Source organism: Coturnix japonica, chromosome 2 (assembly GCF_001577835.2).
Source record: "Coturnix japonica isolate 7356 chromosome 2, Coturnix japonica 2.1, whole genome shotgun sequence".
Taxonomy (NCBI): Eukaryota; Metazoa; Chordata; class Aves; order Galliformes; family Phasianidae; genus Coturnix; species Coturnix japonica.
Genome location: NC_029517.1, coordinates 133,103,365 through 133,123,522, shown reverse-complemented (window position 1 = coordinate 133,123,522; position 20,158 = coordinate 133,103,365). Strand labels below are relative to the sequence as shown.

At 42.6% G+C, this 20,158-nt stretch overlaps 1 protein-coding gene across 9 annotated transcripts in view; it reads right to left on the bottom strand.

The window, feature by feature from the left end:
• The window catches only part of ADGRB1 (adhesion G protein-coupled receptor B1), a 264,284-nt gene that overhangs the window by 44,954 nt on the left and 199,172 nt on the right, over window positions 1–20,158 (bottom strand). For 7 of the 9 annotated variants that reach the window (XM_015856456.2, XM_015856458.2, XM_015856460.2 and 4 more), the window contains 5 exons: window positions 19,027–19,130; window positions 17,788–17,883; window positions 11,541–11,643; window positions 7,322–7,472; window positions 2,689–2,758 (listed from right to left, as the gene is read on the bottom strand). In XM_015856456.2, coding sequence (XP_015711942.1) covers window positions 2,689–2,758; window positions 7,322–7,472; window positions 11,541–11,643; window positions 17,788–17,883; window positions 19,027–19,130 — 524 coding nt within the window. The remainder of the gene's footprint in view (window positions 1–2,688; window positions 2,759–7,321; window positions 7,473–11,540; window positions 11,644–17,787; window positions 17,884–19,026; window positions 19,131–20,158) is intronic. The other 2 variants (XM_015856459.2, XM_032442930.1) reach the window with 1 other exon arrangement.

Here is a 20,158-nt window from a genome sequence, read left to right as displayed (position 1 = left end):
GACAAAGCTGGGTGAAGTAGGGTTGAATTTTTGAATGACATTGTAAAGCCTCTTGTGGGCTATCATGTTAGCTCACATCCCTCCAGTTACTGAAAGGGACATGTTAAGGCTAATGTCTTCTGTTTTGTTCAGCAAGATGAAAGCTTGGAGGTCTATTACTGCCCATTTGAAATGTCCTCTGCATGTCCTATACTAGACAAAAAGTGAAAGCCTCTATTCTCCAGATCCAAGATTTGCAATGACCACGCACCCTTCTTCAGTGGTCAAAACCCCAAATAATCCTGGAACAAGATTCCATTCTGTATTTCTGTTTGTCTTTAGCATTAAACAATGTTAAATCTAATTTATCTGTCTGAACAACTTCAAGTTTTCAAGCTCAGCTCTGAAATTACAGTTATATAGTATTGACTTCCTTCTAGAGGACAGGTAAAACCAACACATCAATATAAAAAAGCTTTCGTGCCTTTTGAAGAGGAAAAAGAAGAAAAAGCATGCTGCAGTGTAGGGTCACCCTGTGTCTTGGTCTACTCATCTTTGCTTCATGTTTTAAAGATATGAAGTTCAGGTGCAAAGCTGCTCATGAACCAGCCTGGAGAAGCAGCATGTGACTGTGTGTGCTTTGTAGCATGAAGTCAGAGCAGGGACTGATTAACAGGCACCTGCAGGGACACACACGCTGCTTGGGACAGCGCTGGGTTTGAGTTCATTCTAAGATGGCTCTTGATAAAGCCAACAGCAGGAATCACAAGGTGTTATTGCTACAAATGTATGTCTGGAGGCTGTTTCCTGTCCTTGTATTCTGCACGCCATGGCGTTAGGGACACAGCATGTATGAGGAAGGTTTTTCCTATGGAAAAGAGCTGAGTGCACATGTGCAAATTCACTGAGCATCTCATGACGCCTGCAGCAGTCATGGCTGATGAATCACAGGGACTCACACAGGAGAGGAATGGACAGGCTGGCTGGGAAAGGAGCAGTGAGGGAGCAGGATGCAATGCCTGAGATACCTTCCTATTTCATTGACAAGCACCCTGACAGCAGGGCTAAGAATTGTATTCCTAAGTCTGTGGCTCCTGCTGTGAGCACAGGATCCCCTGCCATTCTTGGGCAGCCAGCCAGCCAGCCATACAGGCAGAGAGGAAGGCAGCAGCCAGCCCCTGGATACGAGGAGAAACAGAAATTGAAGGGCTAAAAGAAGTCAGAAGACTGGCAGCAAAAGGAGGAGCTGCTCTAGTTAATCATAAACTCATTAAAGTTGGAAAAGACCTCTAGATCAACTATTCCAACTGCACACTTACTTCTGATATTACCCATTAAACCTGTGCACCCTGGGAATGAGGGAAAGTCAATGCACAGCCTGTGGGACACCTCATTGATGTGCCAATCTGAGAGCAAAAGAGCCTGGCAGGTTTTGTTAAGTTTTGACACCCTTTTTGCTGCAGGCTGGGAGACTTTGTTCTGCTGCAGGAGGTGCTGGCATGCACAATTCAGGGCAGTGAGACAGGGAGTGATCATCTGCACATTTCCTCCTTCCTCCCAAGGCTCTTTTGTGTTGTGTTGAGTTGTCTTATGCTAACTGGTACTGCATTCATGGGAAAAGATCTACCAAACTTTTTGCAGCAGTTCACATTAGTCTATTAAAAGGAGAAGAGAGGAGAGGAGAGGAGAGGAGAGGAGAGGAGAGGAGAGGAGAGGAGAGGAGAGGAGAGGAAGAGGAGAGGAGAGGAGAGAGGAAGAGGAGAGGAGAGGAGAGGAGAGGAGAAGGAGAGGAGAGGAGAGGGAGGAGAGGAGAGGAGAGGAGAGGAGAGGAGAGAGAGGAGAGGAGAGGAGAGAAGAGAAGAGGAGAGGAGAAAGAAAAGGAGAAAGAAAAGAAGAAAATAATTATATAGAGGAAAATTCTGAGCTGCTTCTAGTGTGGGACTGAGCAAACAGACAAATTCAGAACTCACCCTCATTCTGGTGCCTAAAAGTAAGCTAAGCTACTTTGAAAACCAGTGTTTGATCAAACAATCTATTAAGCAGACAAACACAAAAGCTATTATTTCCTTTTTAAACATCCAAAACATTAAGTATTCCCAATTTTGCTCTAAAAAGAAAAATACTGTCCCTTCATAGCACACACTCAGATCAAAATGATGTAATATATCATAGAGTCATCTAGTCGTGAAGCTTGGAAAAGACCTCCACGAGCATCAAGTCTAACCATCAACCCACCCCTACTGTGCCATTCATTTAACCAGTTTCTATGAATTTGTTTGTAAAGGAATACACAATTTTCAGTCCCTGCTGCTATTCTATTAGAGACAATTCAGAAGCGAATGCAGATAAAATCTGAACCGTGCTGAGTGTTGGCATTCTCATCTTTATGGTGATAATGTCCCTCTTGTTCAGACTGAACTAAGAGAGTTGCCTCTAGTCACACAATAAGTTCTTCTCTGGAGACCTTGCTATCCTAAAGTTTTCCCTGGACATTTGGGCAGCGATGAGGAAAGTGCACAGCATCCAGATGATCTGATGGATTGAGGATGTCAGAAGGTTCCCTCAGCTCCTATCATTCCTACTTCCATGGGTAGCACATGAGAATTTAGCTCCTACCTTTGTTCCTGCAGGCCAGCGACTGTGTGTTTTTTGACAAAATGGTGGGAGGTGAGACAGGAAAAAAAGAGGAGGAAGAGCCCCATTACTCACTAGTTCACGGTGCCGTACCCCTTGGCTTTAGTAAATCCCACAGAAATAGCAACCACCAAGGCGGGGAGCCCTATGGAAAATGAAACAAGAGAAAACTGGTTATTTTAACATATGTGCAGCTCTGCTCCAACTCAACCGCTTAATATACCCCATTTCTCCCAGTGTTATTCTAGCACCATCTGTCCAAGCCTGGGCCTTTGGCAGAGTATGAATTCAGGACCTTCAGAGCCAGAAGCATGAACCTTTGTAACGTCTGCTAATGAAGTTAATGCTGTCAGCTGTAATCAGCTCATATCCTGCTGTGGTCTCAGCAGTTGTGCGGGGAATGATAGTACATGCAGATGCATAAAATTCATTTATTTTATTCTTAGGGATGCAGAACAGCCAGGAATATACCAGGGCATTTCTTGGGGGTGTAATATTCAGGCACTATTTAACCTAAAAGAACTAGCAAGGCAGAGATTAAAAGCTAGGTTTGCTCTAAACATAGTATATGAACAACTCAGGTTCAAACCTTGCAGCAAATGAGACAGACCAGGAAATGGGAACAGTGTTCCCCCTACCCAGCTAAATCCCTGAATGCTGTGGATGCTCTGTCCCTGGAGATGTTCAAAACCAGGTTGGATGGGCCCTGGGCAATCTGGTCTAGTACCAGATCTGGAGGTTGGTGGCCCTGCCTGTGGCAGGGGGTTGGAACTTGATGATCCTTGAGGCTCCTTCCAACTCAAACCATCCTATTATTCTATGATTCTATGATAATAGAACAAGTCCCTTTGAAGCACGATGGAAAGAAGCATCTGAACATCAGGTCCTTCTGTAAACAAGGGTACTTAATTTATGCCAGAGAGCTGCTCCCCTTTTGCATCCAAAAGGAAAACAAACTAAGAAAAATCAGCCACCTTGGAGAGAGGGCTCAATTCATTATGAGTACTACAAAGGATGAGTAGTTTGTGCCTTGGAGGCAATTTGAAACTCATGGTGTGCAATTTATCTTCAGAATGTCATGAGCTAACAATACCAGCATGGGGTCTCATTTCAGGTTGATAAGGGGGTGAAGCTATGTCCTCGATCCTAATGCTAATATATATATATATATATATATATATATATATATATATAAATGATGGTAAGGAAGAAATGTAACAAAAACCTGCTGGTTATTGTGAAATGCTGGACTGAAACTTAAAATTACTGATACAGTCAGGTTTCTGAACACCTAGGCACATTTGAACTAAATAAAAGATGTTGTATCCTGTTAACAACCTACTTATCCTTACTATTCCTGTCTGGTAAACTGCTCTAGGATCTACAGAGGAGACTGAGTACTTCTCTGATTCCCTATCCCCAGCCTAGCTCTTTCCTTTCCCTATAAAAATGTCTGGGTGTGGTCTGGGAACATCTGGTTCTTCAGCTATGGAGGGCTCTGTGTGGCTTTTTATAGTCCTATTACTTGTAACACAATGTATTAAGCTGTCTCAGTGCTAAAGATGGGCAAATCCCATTAGGAATTAGCAGGCTCAGTAGCCAGCTAGGATTAGTGCTTCTTGACAAGACCCTAATTTGTGTGCTATAGAGGTCATAGCAGGCAGCTGTAGAAGATGCTGTAGTCTGTAGGGCTGTCCAGACACAGCATCCAAACAACACTGCTGACACAGTGGTTACTCAGCAATACAGATCAATGCAACGTTGATTAACTGCGAGGGTCAGCAGATAGTTAGGAGGTGTTAAGGCTGAGTAGTCTGGAAGAGAAAGAATTTCACAGAATCATTAAGGTTGGAAAAGAGCACTGAGATCATCTAGTCCAATCATCAACCCATCACCACCATGCCCACTAAACCATGTCTCTAAGTGCCACATTTCCTCAGCTCACGAACACCTCCAGGGACGAGGACTTCACTGATTCCCTAAGCAGACTGTTCCAATTTGAGAGTTAACATAATGAGAAGAGTTTCTCTTCCCCAAGCACATATAAGAAGACTCCCAAGCACAGCTCATGTTTGAGCAGTCCAAAGACTCAAAGCGGAGTGGACTTCAAAATGTCTCTCTTTATAAAAGTTCTGTAATAACTATTTTCCATTTCGCTGAGCTTTCTTCACACCTCATCTGAATACTCTGGGCATATAACCTGCATGATATTCACCATAATGACATCAGGGTGGCATCCCATGGTATACACGCTAAGAAGTCATAAAGGAAAGGGCTTTTTTAAGAGTAGAACATGATGCATGAAGCACCCAGAAAGAAGAATGTCGGCTAAGACTCTGCCTAAAATAGCAACTTGTTCCTCGCAAAGTACCTCTCTTAGATGTGATAATTATGCAGAAATGCACACTCAGGCTGTGAACTCATCAGATGTACAAGCTGCATTTATTGGAGAGGGGAGCTACATGATGGCAGCTAAGCCAATGAGCAGAGCAAGTGAGGACTGCTGTATCCTTTGCCTTGGGATGTGATTAGATTAAAAATAGACACATCCAAATCTTTTCAATAAACTTTTAATAGAATTCTTGACTATTTGAAAGAAAGCTGTTTCTAACGGGACTGTACCATACACTGTGTGTGCTCTGTATCAGACCTTTGTGCAGTCACTAGTGCTGCATAGTCAATGGCCAAATTTGGAGGGGTTTGTGCAGAAAGTGTGTGCTACAGTCATAATTCCAAATAAATGCATGGGAAACCTGATCTGAAGATTATCTTCTGTCAGGCCAGCAGGAGAATCACGTAACAAGATCACCATGTCCTATCAGAAGAAGTTCATTTGATAACAATGACTACCAAAAGCCTTAACTGTTACAAACAACTGAAGACACTCTCAGAGCCTCATCCAGGGCAATATTAAAAATCCAATTGAAACAATGGCACTGTCATAAGTAGACTAACCAAATTGTTTCTTCTTCACTGGGACTAAATGTGCCCATTGAATTGGTTCTAGGGAACAGTTTGTGTGTCTAAATAACTTGAAATTTTTCTAATTGCTGGAAAAAAAACCCTCTTTTCTGAAAAGGCAAAATCATACGCACAAGAGGAGAACAGGAAACTGGGAGTAAAGCTCACTGCTGATAAAAAACCACAGCAGCTTCAATGAGCTACAGCTGAGAACTTGGCAAAGTTCTCCAATAAGAGCTTGGAGAAATGTTAATAAGCAAAGGAGGGTGGGGGGCAGCAGAGGATCAGCCCATTACAAAGTGAACTCACAGAATCACACAGTCATTAAGGTTCAGAAAGACCACTGAGATCATCTAGTCCAACCATCAGCGCAATGACTGTGAGAATTATTTCAGATTATACTCTTTAAAACTTATTTTTGTCCTCTGCCCTCTTAGAGGTGCCATTAATCCCAGCACTATAGCTGAAGTCTAGCAGGAATCTAAATACCAGAAATTCCCTTGCTGCTTTAATAGGTGAGAGTGTTCTTCACGTTGTGTCCTAACCTATTCCAAACAGTTATTATGCACCATTTATCAGCCAGCGCATCTTAGCCCAGAAATAGCTACATTTTACTAACAGTGCAAATTATGCTCCTACACATTCAGGCTTTTTTTCCCCTTAAATCTGTACAAATTACAATTATGAATGTCGCTTATCCAAAATTCCCTCAGCTAACACTCCCATCTGTCCCAGCATTTATAAATCAGATTGAAGAAAACATCCCTTTTTAGTACCATTATTACCTAGAGAAGCAATCAGTCTTTTTCATTCGATATCCCTGATGTTCCTCAAGTCATACATGCAATGTTCATATTGGAACATACGCACGAGCACAAAAAAGCACACACAGCCTGTGTTTTGCATGTTTGTGGCTATAGGCTTGCTATGTGCAAACACTGTATTTCAGTCCCACCATTTGTTTTGTTTCCTAAGCAAAACTTAAAGAGATGCAGGTGCTGGAAGGAGGATGGCTCTTGATGTGTAAGAATAAATCACATCAGGGCCCTTCCTAACCACTGGAAATATCTTGCCTGGGGCAAAATGCTCAACTTCAGTAGTGAAATGAGCCACTAATACAGCTTAGAAGCACAGTGCTCTCCGATTCTCTTTCCTTCTTTCTTTTTTTTTTTTTCCTCTGCTTGCTTTTGAGCAACTTTTTGTTCAGTCACTCCTTTCAAACACAAGCTCCTTGTTGCTTTGAGAGCCCAGGTTACAGGTTTGAGTTTGTTTTCAACTACAGAATGCATCATTTAAAGCTAATAAATTAAACATACGGAAGAGGCAGAGGGAGGAAAATTAGTTACAAGCATCTGCACTGGTCTCACAGTTTATTTGTCTATGAAAGGCCCTGCTGCCATGGAGACAGCATTTCAGAGCTTGCTTCTCCCCGGGTCGCACATGGAAGGAGACAGCGAGAGAAAAATAAAAGAGAAAGCAGAGAAGAGACCCAGAGCCAGGAGAAACCCCCCAGCCCCTCCATGCCCTTGGAACACACAGCCTCTTCTCAGCTCATCTCCTTCATGTTGCCCTTGGGTGGAGCTAGCAGCTTTTGCTCATTTCCAACCATCTGAGCCCTTTTTGACACACCTTAGGGTGTCAAAAGCTTTTTGCACAGCATCAATCCGGAATACTCTTTGCTCTTCATGCTACCATGGAACAATGACCCTGACCCAATGGAGCTTCTATGCAAACCCATAATCCTCACCCCATCCGAGACACAAGAAGCGCTTGCGGATGATGCGGTTCCGTAACCGACCCGTCACGGCCATGTAGGACTGCCAGGCTTCTGTCAGCACCCAGCAGAAAGAGGAGAGGAAGAAGAAGTGCAAGAAAGCCGCCACCAGCGTGCATATCACCTGGAGAGAGGAGGAAAGGAGCATACATGAGAGGGGAGAAAGAGGAGAGAGGAGAGAGGCAGGTGGAGGGAGCTGCTTCCAAATCAGGCTCTGGAAGGAAAGGTCACAGGGATCAGCAAAGGAAAAGACATCTCAGGAGGAGGCAGCCTCCCCCTCAAGCTTTGACCTAACATAGAATTAAAGTGTTTGTTTCAAATGTAAGCATTGCACAGAAACCAACTGCTCTTAAGTGAGAGCTTCAAGTCCGTGGTTAACTATTTTCATACAATGATAGAATATCCCAAGTTAGAAGGGACCCAAAAGGGATCACTGAGTCCAACTGCTATTCCTACACAGGACCACCCAAAATCTAATCCCGATGTCTGAGAGTGGTATCCAAATGCTCCTTGAACTCTGGCAGCTTGGTGCCATGCTCACTGCCCTGGGGAGCCTGTTCCATGTCCACTACCCCCTGCTTAGAAACCTTTTCCTAATCCCCCATATGACCTTCCTTGACACATCTCCATGCTGAAGTCTGAACCCATGTCTTGTCCTTGTGTTGTTTGGCTTCAGCAATATATTTTTATTTTCCAGTGATCAAATCAAATCCCTGATGCTTTCGGAGAGGATGGAGCAGTTTTTGAGATGTGCAGTAATCTCAGCTCAAAAGGATTGCAAAGCACCATGTCGTTGGTGCTTTGCAGTAATGAAATCAGAGAAAGGCAATTCAGACTGGGAAGTAGAGCTGTTTGCAAAGAGAGGTAGTTAAGCTGCGAGAGGTGGAGTGAAAACATGGCTGGCAGGGGCTTGGGAAGGACTGCAAGCATGACTTGTTCAGGGACATGTAGCTATTAGCAAAAAGGTGGGGGGGGGGGGTGAGGAAAAATTAATGAAATGGTAGAATAAATTTAATAATGGTGAGCTCTACAACTTGGCAAGGAAATCTCTCAAGGGACACAGAGAGAGCTCAAACCATTTAAAATTAAACTAGGGAAAGTACTAGCAAATGCATTATGGAGAACAATCCTGTAGCGAGGGGGAGATGGGCTGGAAAGCTGACAAGCTCATCTTTGTTTTTAAGTCAGCAAACCCAAATCATTCATTGGTGCAAATTGGTGCCGCTCTGTTAACTCTGCCAGAGCTATGCTTAATTTGCACCACTGGAGAAGAAGAAACTGTGAATGAACATGCTCCAAAAGAAAATGATGGTAAGAAACGCCCAAAGAGAAGGGAGAGGAAATAAGACTTTAAAAGTGACTCTGGGTGATTAAAAAAAAATGGCTTAAGGCATTGAGGACAGACGGGGGTGGGAGTGAATTGTGAAGAATTTCTCCGCTTTGAGTTATATCAGGAAACATGGACTTTGGGTTTACGGTCACTGAACCTTCCTCTTTTTTCTTCCACCAGCATCTTTCAGCAGAGAGCTCCCATGCACAGAGCATCTTTTATCATGATTTTATTGAATTGCCCTCAATTCATACACTGGCACTGACAGACGTTATCAGAAGTTGGAAATAAAAGTTAGACGTTGCGTTCTTTGAGACAGGAACTGCCTTTTCATTCTGTGTTTGTATTTGACACAGAAACCTTTGGTATTATGCCTGCAAGTAGATGACAGTTCACTACAAATAGCCTAGCTCAGTGTGATAATTTGAAGTAATTTTTGTATTTTTCAAAAGAATCTTCCAAAGGTGGTTGCTATGCATCCAGCTCACAGGTCTATGTAAAACAGTTACAAACACAAGTAACTCTCAGGAATGTATTTTAAGATACTTATATTTTACAACTGTTTTTGTGGGGGTTTTTTTTAAGTACTGACAGAAATGACAGCATCAGTTTATCTGAGCTGATTTTGTTCTGCATCAACAGAGCTTTCTGCCCTCTTTGCCAGCAGTTCACAAAGGGAAGAAAAGATGTCTGCTTTCCACTTTTCCACCTGGGACATCTGTTTTCTAGATATACTCACAATGCGCATTTGTGACACTGAATGGTCTCTACTTAAAATCCCTTAAAAAGAAGCAGATAATTTTACCCAGATTTGGGAATAAGAAGAATCTTCCATCTTGTTTTCTCAATTTCCCCATGGAGATGTGGTTGAAAAGGCCATCAGTCCCTGTTTTTTCTAAAAGAGGAGAAATTTGCTTCCATCCAGCACATAGCCCTGCCTTTGAGACGCACTCAGTTCATGCAGCAGTCATTTCTTTTGTATCACATTATTGTTGACTATAATTTTTTAGCCTTTTCCCAGGCCTTTCATCTTTAAAAGGCATAGCAAATCCAGGCATGGAGTCTTGCCTTTGAGGTTACGCAGACAGAAATGATGGGAGTATTTGGCACTTCCCAGGAAAGTAGTACTGTAGAAATTCTCCCAGTGTAACTGCAATTATAATTCAAACACTAATATTTTAGGAAGCTCCACTATTGGTGACTGAATGTGAATAGTTTCCAAATTTACATTCTTTCATCTCTTCTTTGTTCAGTTTTCTTTCTCTGTTCTGTGACAGAGACTGTTTACTAGATGGCTGAGTGGAAACCCAAGAATAACCTTTCTATTTATGGTGTTTCATGTATATGCATGTCCAAAGAACTAATCTGCCTCACACAATTACAGCCGGGAGCTTTGAATCCCCACAAACAGCTCTGACACTGAACATCCAAAGCAACATGAGAAAAAGTGTGAGAAGGAATCTGGGCTCCCAACTGTGCTATTAAGGGGATAAGAGAGGGCTGACAATATCCACCTCCTATCCTGGAAGGAAGAAGAATAACCAAATAGGAGGTCCACCCATGGTTGGACACGATGTGCATCTCTCAGTCTTCTTTCTATGAAAAGCTGCTCCTAGCACACGTTTGAGGTTGCAATGCACCCACAGAATAGCAGTGTAGAGCTGATTACCCTCTTCCCAATTCTTGCTCCAGGCAAACCATGCTGACCGTGAAAGACAGCTCTGCTTTGCATAGCTTCTGAATAGTGTTGGTCTAATAGCAACAGGGCCAGCTGGCTGCATCTCCCCACACTTTTCTCCACAGGTATGACTCAAGTAGCTGTAAAGCTTTCTTTAAAACATAACCCAGCTCTGACCCAAAAGGTCTGCATAGCAATGAGTCTCTGTGATTCATTAAAGCCTGAGGCTTCTCTGCAGAAATGCTTCCAAATGTGACAGCGTGCTCTGGATGTCAAAGTCCAGACTCGAAAAAAATTGGCTGGTTACTGTTAATTAAAAGCTAAATTCTGATTTCTGATTGTGACTTCAGCAGCAGGAGGAGGTGGAAGATGCTTCTGGCCTCAGTTTTCTGCTTAGAGGAGTTAAGATGGTTGGAGCACTTGAAGAGATAGGATGATGTACAAATATAGGAAAATACTAAATGTGAGCATTGATTTGTTATGCTAGCTGCCAACAGAGAAAGTAATTTAGCTGGAGAAAAGTCATACAAGCAACACAACACCTCTCCATCTGCATCTCTAACGTGGAAACCCACGTTAGTGCCCTGTAATCAATGCCCATGGCTTGAAAATCCATGCTAAGTTCTCGTCTTCACTGCTTGAATGGCACTGTGACTTGCAGCAAGTCTCTTGTGGTTTCAGCTCTGCAATGTGCATGATGAACATGATGCACAGCGATTCTTCCCACTCCAAGAAAGGGGTTCTTGGTGGCTGCTTTCCTTTAACATCTGCCAAGTGCTTTAGGCTTGGAGCATAAACGTTGCTTTAGAAATAAATGTAATGCTGAGATGCTGAGTGTTTTCACTTTTTTAGCTCTTTCTCAATCTGTCCTCCTTTGTAATTTTTGGAAAATAAAATGGTTAAAGCCTCGCAAATAACCATGTTTTTTCACTGTGCCATGTGCCAGCTACTCTAGGCAGATACTCAAAAATATCACATTGGTTTTAATCAAAGCCCTGAGGATGCTGACAAATTATCAAAGAGAGAGTGAGAGAGAAAATTGAAATCTGCCATTTAGTCATGTCTTTGACACGTCGCTAATTAACAGATGGAGGAAAAACGAGGAAGCACTGCCTGAGCGGATCATTTCAATGCTAAATCAAGAGCAAAGCAAACAAACAAACAAGTTCCAATACATCTCCTACCTTATTCCGGGTCTGGGTCTGTCCGATCAGGATGAGAGCATTGGAGGAGATGATGGACAAGCAGAAGTTGATAAGAATGACCGAGCGCTCTGAGCGGATATACCTGCAGAAAGAGAAGAGGGGAAGAAGATCCACTCTGTTACACCTTGCATGGAGCCACTGGGCTCTACACAATCCCATGGTAAGAGACGGCCCACTTTCTTCAGATCTCTTGCGTTAAACAGACAAGTACAACAGGAAAAAGGAGGAGGAGAGCTTGGATGTGGTGCACAGATTTCTCAATCCTCCCCATCAATGTTGGAGTTATGAGCATGAGCCAACAAATCAGGGGCTACCCTGCTCCCTACTCTGAACCTTTGCTAAAATAGTATTGAGTTCTGTAAGTCCCCCTCAGCTCTGCTTAATTGGAAGGGGACTTGGAGAGAAGCTTAGAAGAAAACATACACGCAACACATGGAAAGATTCCCAAATAAGAAGAGCCACAAGCATGCTGGTGATGAAAGCAGGTTACGAATGCATGCATCTTCACAACAAAGTGCTTGTGATTCAGCATTCCCCTTTGTTTAACCTAACAACACATCCAGAAGTGAGAAGAAATTGTGGTTTTGTTTTGTTTTGTTTTGTTTTGTTTTTTTGTTCTCCAGATGGAGAGGTTTAACACTTCTCAAAACTAAGCCAAATATGTAGCTGCAACCGTGGGTCCGGGATGTCAGGAATCCAAGTTAGGAAGATGTTGCCTTCAACACCTTGCAGGAGCGAGTCACTAGTCATTTCTCTTTTGTAATGTGCAGCACAGCACCAACTTGCTGCTGAAGTATAAGCACAATTAATTCAAATGACTGACCATAGAAGAAAATTTCTGTGGAGGCACTTTTATGTACCTAATAAAATTAAAAATAAATTGCAAAAGTGCAAGTCTTTAAGGATTGAGTCAGGACCTGACCACACCAACCCTCACACATGTGAGTAATCTCAGTGATGCAGCAAGTGCTCTGCCTGAATACGAGATGAGTAAAGACTAGAAACTGATGTCTATAAAAATTAGAAACAAATCTATTAACCAGACAGCTCATCCCCGTAGGCTAATGCAGGATTATTTTGTATATTCCAATACATCAACTATTTATACTAAGAATTCAATTTCATTAATTAATTTTAGCAAGAGTGTGTCAGTCACACTCCGGCTGCAGAGTCTGCATTTCTGACTGGTAGGACACAATGAGTTTACTGCGTATCTGTATTGAGCCAAGAATGAATCTGTGCTTTAGATCTATTGGAGGCTGTGCAACTTGGATTTTAACTGTCCTGTGAGTTTTCCCTCTAGACAAATATGAATGTTAAGAATATGCTTTTCTGGATAAGAAAAAAAGTCACCAACAAAAAGCAGACTCACTTTATATCAGCTTTGTTAGAAAACTGAGTTAGAAGTAGTTCTTTCTCGAAACACACCTCAACCCCATAAAACACTTCAAACTTTAGGTTTCCAGCTCAGTTAGAAACTGGATTTGCTGCAAGTAAAACAAACCTGGAGTTATTCCTTGGCCAGTTCGATCCCAGATTTTGCTGTTTTACTTGTTTCAAATACAATAATAAGGATCATCTGAATCCTACTCCTATTTGTAGGTTATCAAGCCAGCAATCTACCGATGCTTTGATCGTATGAAGTAAAAGATGTATCAAATCTATAGCCAGCAGCTTGTGGGGGATAGAAAGGGAGATGTGGACTCAGTGTTGGTACGAATGGGGATGTGCTAAGTCTGCGTAGGAACACTGTGATGTTAATGGTCATTTAGGAATTTTCCCCTGGTAAAAAAAGAAGAAGCAAAAAATGAGTTAAGTGTAAGTATAGTCTGCATGTCAGAGTAAGGGGCCAATAAACAGCTCTTTTCATATTTCCTTTCCCCCAAAAAAGCCTTTTCTTCCTCCATGCTTCCTGTTACATATCAGAAGTCCCTCTTCCCCAGATTCCTGAACCTCCAAAAAACAAAGTGTGAGTTGGCACCTTGTAGAGTCAGAATATCAGAATAATTTAGCTTGGAAAAAAAAACAAGCCTCTGGAGTTGCCAATTCAATCCTCTGCCCAAAGCCGAGCTGATTTCCAAGTCCTGTCATGTTTTTCAGGGCCTTGTCCAATCAAATTTCAAAAACATTTAAGAATGGGAAATGCCATAACCTCTTCTGAGTGATTTCTTTCAGTTTTCAGCCTCTCTTATGGTGAAGAGTCATTTTTTCTTCTATCAAGCTGGAATTTTTCGTGATGCAATTGTTGGTCCTTGCCCCTAAAACCTTCACTGTATCTATATGTTTTATGACTCCTTTTTCTCCATGACTCCTCCTTTACGGACTTATTTTCTTCAATCTAGCCAAGATTTCCTTGTTCCCTATGCCTCTCCTTGAGCATTATGTTCTCTAGCTCCTTAAACTGGACTCGATTCAGCTTGTTGAGATCTCTCCTGTATTGTGGGGTATTGTGGAAATGCTATTCCAGATATGGCCTCAAGAGAGTCAAGTAGAGGGGAATAACAATTTCCTATGAGCTGTTGGTCAAGCTTCCAGCTTCTCCAGCTGCATGTAGTTGCTCTGTTGCAGGTGCAGAAGTGTTCATTTGTCTTTGGCGTACGATTTCTCCAGCCTATATCTCCAAGCTTGTTATTGCTGGTCTCCAGCATATGAATCACTCTTTTCATATTGGTATAGTCATCCAAGAACTTGCCAAGGGTGCCATTTTCCCCATCATCCAGGCTGTTAATGAAGATATTAAATAATACTGGTCCTGGAACCAATCACTGAAAGATACTGCTAGTAACCAGCTGTTGGTTAGGCCTCAAATCTTTAACCATTACCCAAAGCCTGCATGAACTTCAGCCAACTTTTAACCTGCCTTATCACATTTATCCAGTCAAAATTCACTAGTTTATTTAATAGGGTGCTACAGGAGCCTATGTCAAAAGCCTCAGTAATGACAAAATATATAATGCCCACTTCTCTTCACTGTCCAAGCTACCAGTCACCCCATCACAGGAGGAAAACAGATCTGTCGAGTACATTCTGTCCCCAAGAAAGATGTGCTGTCTATTCCCAATCAATCTTTTGTCTACCATTTTGCTCAGAGAAAGTCTTTATAACTATTTGCTCTTTAATCTTTCCAGAGTCTGTGAATAGTCTGAACAGCAAGTAGTTCTCTAGATCCAACTCTCTGCCTTTTTTAATGATGAGTATAACACTTCTACAAACCACCTTGAACCTGCCCAGATGAGAGATACTGGCACCACTGTACAGCATGCTCTGTCTCAACATGCTCCACACATCCCATTTGGAGCCATGGGCATGCAAATATCCATTTTACATAGTTCTCAGTTTTCTCTTTGTTGGTGATGGATAGTGACTTTTTTCTCCAGTTTCTGCTCCAAGATTCTATGACCTGAGTCCAGGGAAGCAAATGTTGTCAGTAGAGCAATATGAAGAAGGCAGTGATTAATTACCCTGATTTTCTCCACGTCCTTTTCCATAAGAACAAATGTCCCATTCAGCATTTCCTTGGGTCATCCTTTAGTGCTGTCATACCTACAGAAACCCTTCTTCATGCCTTTTGTGTCTTTCATCAGTTTCAAACAGAGTTGAAAGACAGCTTTCCTAATGCTTCCATACTCCTCCTTGTCAGCCTGACCTCAGTACTGATCATTTACAAGCTACAATGGTTGCTTTTCCTTTTTTTCCTGCATCACCTCCAGCCCAGGGATATTCCACAGAAAGAAATCAGGATTCCTATCCAGGACATTTGGCAAAAGAAGGCAGGAACTCGTAGCAGAGATGGAAAAACATGTAGGCTTTGATGTTTAGCCAGATCTGCAGAGTGCTTTCTCACAGTCCCTTAGCTGCAACATGGATTCTGCCTATTTATCAAAGCACACTGCGCACAGACACCAAAGCTTGGGAAACCTCTCACTGCAAATGTAGGGAGCTTCTGCACTGGCCTGGGTCTTGTGGGATGTGGGGAAGCCCAAAGCAGATGGAGAACGTGGGAAAACTCTGCAGTTTGTCTCTGTATCCATTCCGCTCCCTTCTTCTCTGCAAACACTGAGCCAACTTTGCTTTCTTGTGGTGCTCGTACACATCCTTCTCCACGCAATCTTACTCATTCCTGCTGCCTCCCACCAGGACCACAGAGTGCCTCAGCGTCCCCAGCAAAAAGCAGAGTTCTTGGGTTTAAAGTAAGCATTAAAAGCCACTTGAGAGCTTGCCGACAACCACTAAATCAATCTCCAGCCTCTATGGACAGGGAATGAAAAAAGCTTACACTGGTATCTCTCAGCAATACAGCATTCATTCAGCTGCTGCCATGCCCTACATGCTGATGGGCTGGTGGAAGAGCTATTCGATAGCAAGCATTGATCTCCATGCTATGGAAAGGTCACTCTGACTCCTGAGGCTGTTGAACTGCAGTTGGGTTCAGGGATGGAAAATGCATCGGGCTGCTTCTGAAACGCCATGCTGTCAAGGAGTGGCACAGACCAAAGTGAAAAGAAATACAGCTTTAACTCATTCAATCTGTTCTGACCTATGAGCAATTCTGTTTCTCCCCAGTTTTTCATTTTCAAGTCAGCTTTCAAGCAAGAGGATCTTTTCTATTATTATTTTTTCTGAATACCTCTGTTTTCCATACGGGTGTTGGAAAACATAGCCCACACACATGGTTTCCAGCTGCGACCTAGGACAACCATAACCAGAGGTAACAAGGTCACTCCACTTCTATGGCCCAATGTGTCACCGACCTCTCTGTTGAAGCTGCTAATAAGGCCAGAGATGCACCATCTGTAGCAGAGTTTTTGCAGCCATCTGTCTACTGGGAGCTGGAGCGAGTCCACCAACAGGCCACCAACAGCCGTCAAACAGAAACAATGTCCAGCATGAAGTGAGACCGTGCCAAGTTGGCTGCCTCTGAAGCGATCACTTGCATCACAAGAAACTCATGCTGGTCATGCTGATGGCTGAGTAGGTGCCACAAAGAAACAACCATTATTGGAGGTTTTGAATGGAATAAAACCATTTCCTCTCTGATATGCAGCCCAAAGTTGGGCCTACCTCCTTTTTACTCTGCCTCTTGTTCTTCACCATGTTCCTTTCCCCTTTTTATTTCTTTTGCCTTTCTATCCTTTCTGCTTCCCATGTATAAACAAATCCTAGTTGGGCAAAATTCTGGGAAGGTTTCCAGATTGTCAGCCTCAGTGAGCCTATTCATCAGAAGAGGATCATACTCAAGCTGAGTCTATGTATACATGTTCCAGATGCCTTTGTCCAGAGGCCTGAATGAGAAATTTCACAGCCAAACCTCCCTAAAACAGCTGAGCTTGGTGGATGTGCTCCATAGAAGACCAAGCAGATAGGGCACACGGAGTTTCTCCCCTGCTTAAAAAATTCCCTTCGATATGGCTCCTATATTTTAGCAACAACAGCTGGAATAATACTGCTGGATCCCCTTGTGAGCATTGCTCCAGCTGCTGTCTAATAAACTGTATAACATCTACGGACAAAACGAAGTGGAAGCCAGGAGATAATGTTGAATATGATGTTCCTGAGACCATTATTAGAACAGCACATTCATGTCCAGCAGCTATGCCTAAAATAAAAAGGACACACAGAGTGCTCAGGGCTCAGCCACGGGAATGCTGTGAAGTTCAGAAAACATGAAAACATGATCTACAGATAAGAAATGAAACAAACTCAGCGCACCAAAGAGAAATTCTAGAGATCACTTGATCATGCTTTACAAATATTTACACAGAGAGACTTAGGATAGAGAGCCCTTTAATCAAGATATATCTGGTCTCAGGATCACTTGGAAATGCATGTCCATCCCTTGCTAAATCAGAAATGCCCATTCAAGCCTTCCATAGACATGTCCCCCCATTCATACTGAACTTGATCATTTTGGGCATAGGCATAGTAACACAAAGGCTGCAATTAGAAATTAAAAAGGGTATATTTTAAACAGGGCAGACAATTAACTTTACTGTCCTCAATGACAGTAAATATTGAGGGGTATGCTCCTGGAAGAAAACATATTGCATTACTCCAAATGACTCCGTCATGCTCCAAACTGATTCAACCTCATGTCTGATCTTAAGTTTCAGATCCTGCACTTATTTCTGATAGAAAAGAGAGGGTGAGACTCCAACACTTGCTCTTCACTCCTCTCTCCTAACTTTCCACTTGATCCTGACACCAGTGACACCAGTAAGTCACCTACCAGCGCTGCCCAGTGCTGCCCAGCCTGAGGAAAAGCAGGAGAGGACAAGGACTTGAGCAGATCCAATGATACCCCAGGCACGGAAAAACCTGAGTTCTAGATAAATGTTATTATGATCAGTCTTCAGCTCAGAGCACTCACCATAATTAACTAGCCACTATGCACTGTCACAGTATCAACAAAAGGTGCATTTTCTTTTTGCTCATTTTTAACTCTCTTGTCCCTTTCCCCTAATAAAGGGTAGAAAATATTATCTCAATTCACAAATCTAAAATGAATTTACCTTTTCCTTCCTACTTAGAAGAGTCATTTGACAAAGTGAGAATCTTGCACTGATCTCTTCTCACAAAGGGTCATGAACAATATATTCTTTGTAGCCATTCTTTTTCAATTTCATGGTCATTCACCTGGTTCTGATTTTCCTCTTCTGTTTATCTAGTCATTATGCACTCAGCATGTCTGACACATGTTTAGGAAAGGCATGGGTCTCCATAGTGTAAACTCTTGTGGAATGCCATGAATCCCATGCACATCTTGGGTTCTCAGACTTGCAGCAGTCCACCAACATGTATATTACAGGGATGTGGGCCAATGTGGACCTTTGTTTAATACAACTTTCCTATAAAGTCACTCTAACCCCTACAAAGGGGCAATTTAAGGTTGCATCTGACCTCCATATAGGTGTAAAGGAGCTCTTTGAAATGGGATGTACCAAGAAATCTCTATACATCTTAAGCCAAAGGCTGAACAAAGATAAGGGACTAGATAATTATTTAGCCCATGAGATGTACCATCCTCGAGCTCCTGAAAAGTACTGTTACTACTTCAGGCCAGATGTTTTCATAATGGATCAAGGATGTTTTGATGTTATCAAAGACCCAGCCCAGAATACCTTGAAGTAACTTGCCTGCCAGGAGGCAGCGCATGTCCACCTCTCTGCAAACAAGGTTTCCTGGGGTATATAAAGGCATAGAAAACAGCACGCGCAGCTTTTGAAAACAGAACAATGAGACTACATGAGGTCATAGTACTAATTTCACTGTACTAATTTCTCTGGCACTAAAAGGAAAGAGTAATGCCAACTAAGCCACCATGATGACTTTTTACAGGACCCACTCATTACAAAGTAGTTCTTCCTCAGGCAACAGACACCCAAAATGGGACAGCAAAACCTCCAGGATTCATGAAGATCAAGAGACAGTTACTTTCCCCAAGTAGAGAAAAGAATGAAAGCCATACCTCCAAACAGAGACATAAATGATAATCAACAGCAAAAGTGTCAGCGAAGATACTCCACAGCCTACAATTAACGTGACAGAAGGGACCAGCACCTTTTCCATGTTCTGAAAAAAAAAGAAAGGAAGACATTAAATAAAAAGATGCTCAGCAAATGCTACCAGCTCAATTTCATGGCAAGAACTTTCCTCCTAATTGTCTGACTGTACATCAACTCACTTGACCTTCACATCACACTACACATGCAAATAAAGAGGAGAGAGGCCCATGAGTTACTTCAGGTTGACCCTGTCTTTCTTTTGGACTTCATTCTGCTCCCGCACAAACCAGTGTTAAGTTTGGGGTTAAAAACTTGATATTCACAGTGAGGTGTGTAAAAGGCACAGGTTGCAAGAGAAGATCAGACCCATCACATCCAGTGTGGAACTTCAAAGATAATTAATGAGGAAACAGCAGAAAGCTCTGCCTACACTAGAACGATTACAAATGAGCTCTTCTGGGAATGGCTGCTGCTGAAGCTTGGAGGATGAAAAGAAGGTGAAAATCTTCCACCGACTACAAACATCCATCTGGCAAGGGAGGAGCTGAAGCAAGCAAAAGAAAAATAAGATGTATATACCCCCCAGGGAGCAGCATCTAATCATACCATACATCACTTCACCACTCTTATGCTACTTGACAAGGCATTGCTTCATATGCAGGGATTCTTATGGAAAATGCTGGCATGCTATGGTTCTCTTTTGCTGTTTCAACGCAAGAGATCCAACACTCTCCACACTTTGCAACACTGAGAATAAACACACTCCTAATCTAGTTCTCTGCATTCCCTGGGACTAACTCCGTAACCAGCTAGTATCTGACAAACTAACATCACTAAACTCCCCCTGTTCTTAGAGTTTCTTTCCCACTTGTTTTCCTCTGCTGCAGGCTTTTTATTCAGCATGTTTCTCCTTTCCACGTCAGTGATCTCTGCTGGTGGGAGGACAGAGAAGCAGAGACCCCACTATGCAGCAGAGTCACCAGAGCCCCTCTATTTAAAGGGATTAAGCAGCATGCAAAGGTGTGGGAGCACAGTCAAGGTTGTCATTAGATTGGCGCAGTACCAACACCTATTGCTGCAGCTATGGAGGTGAGA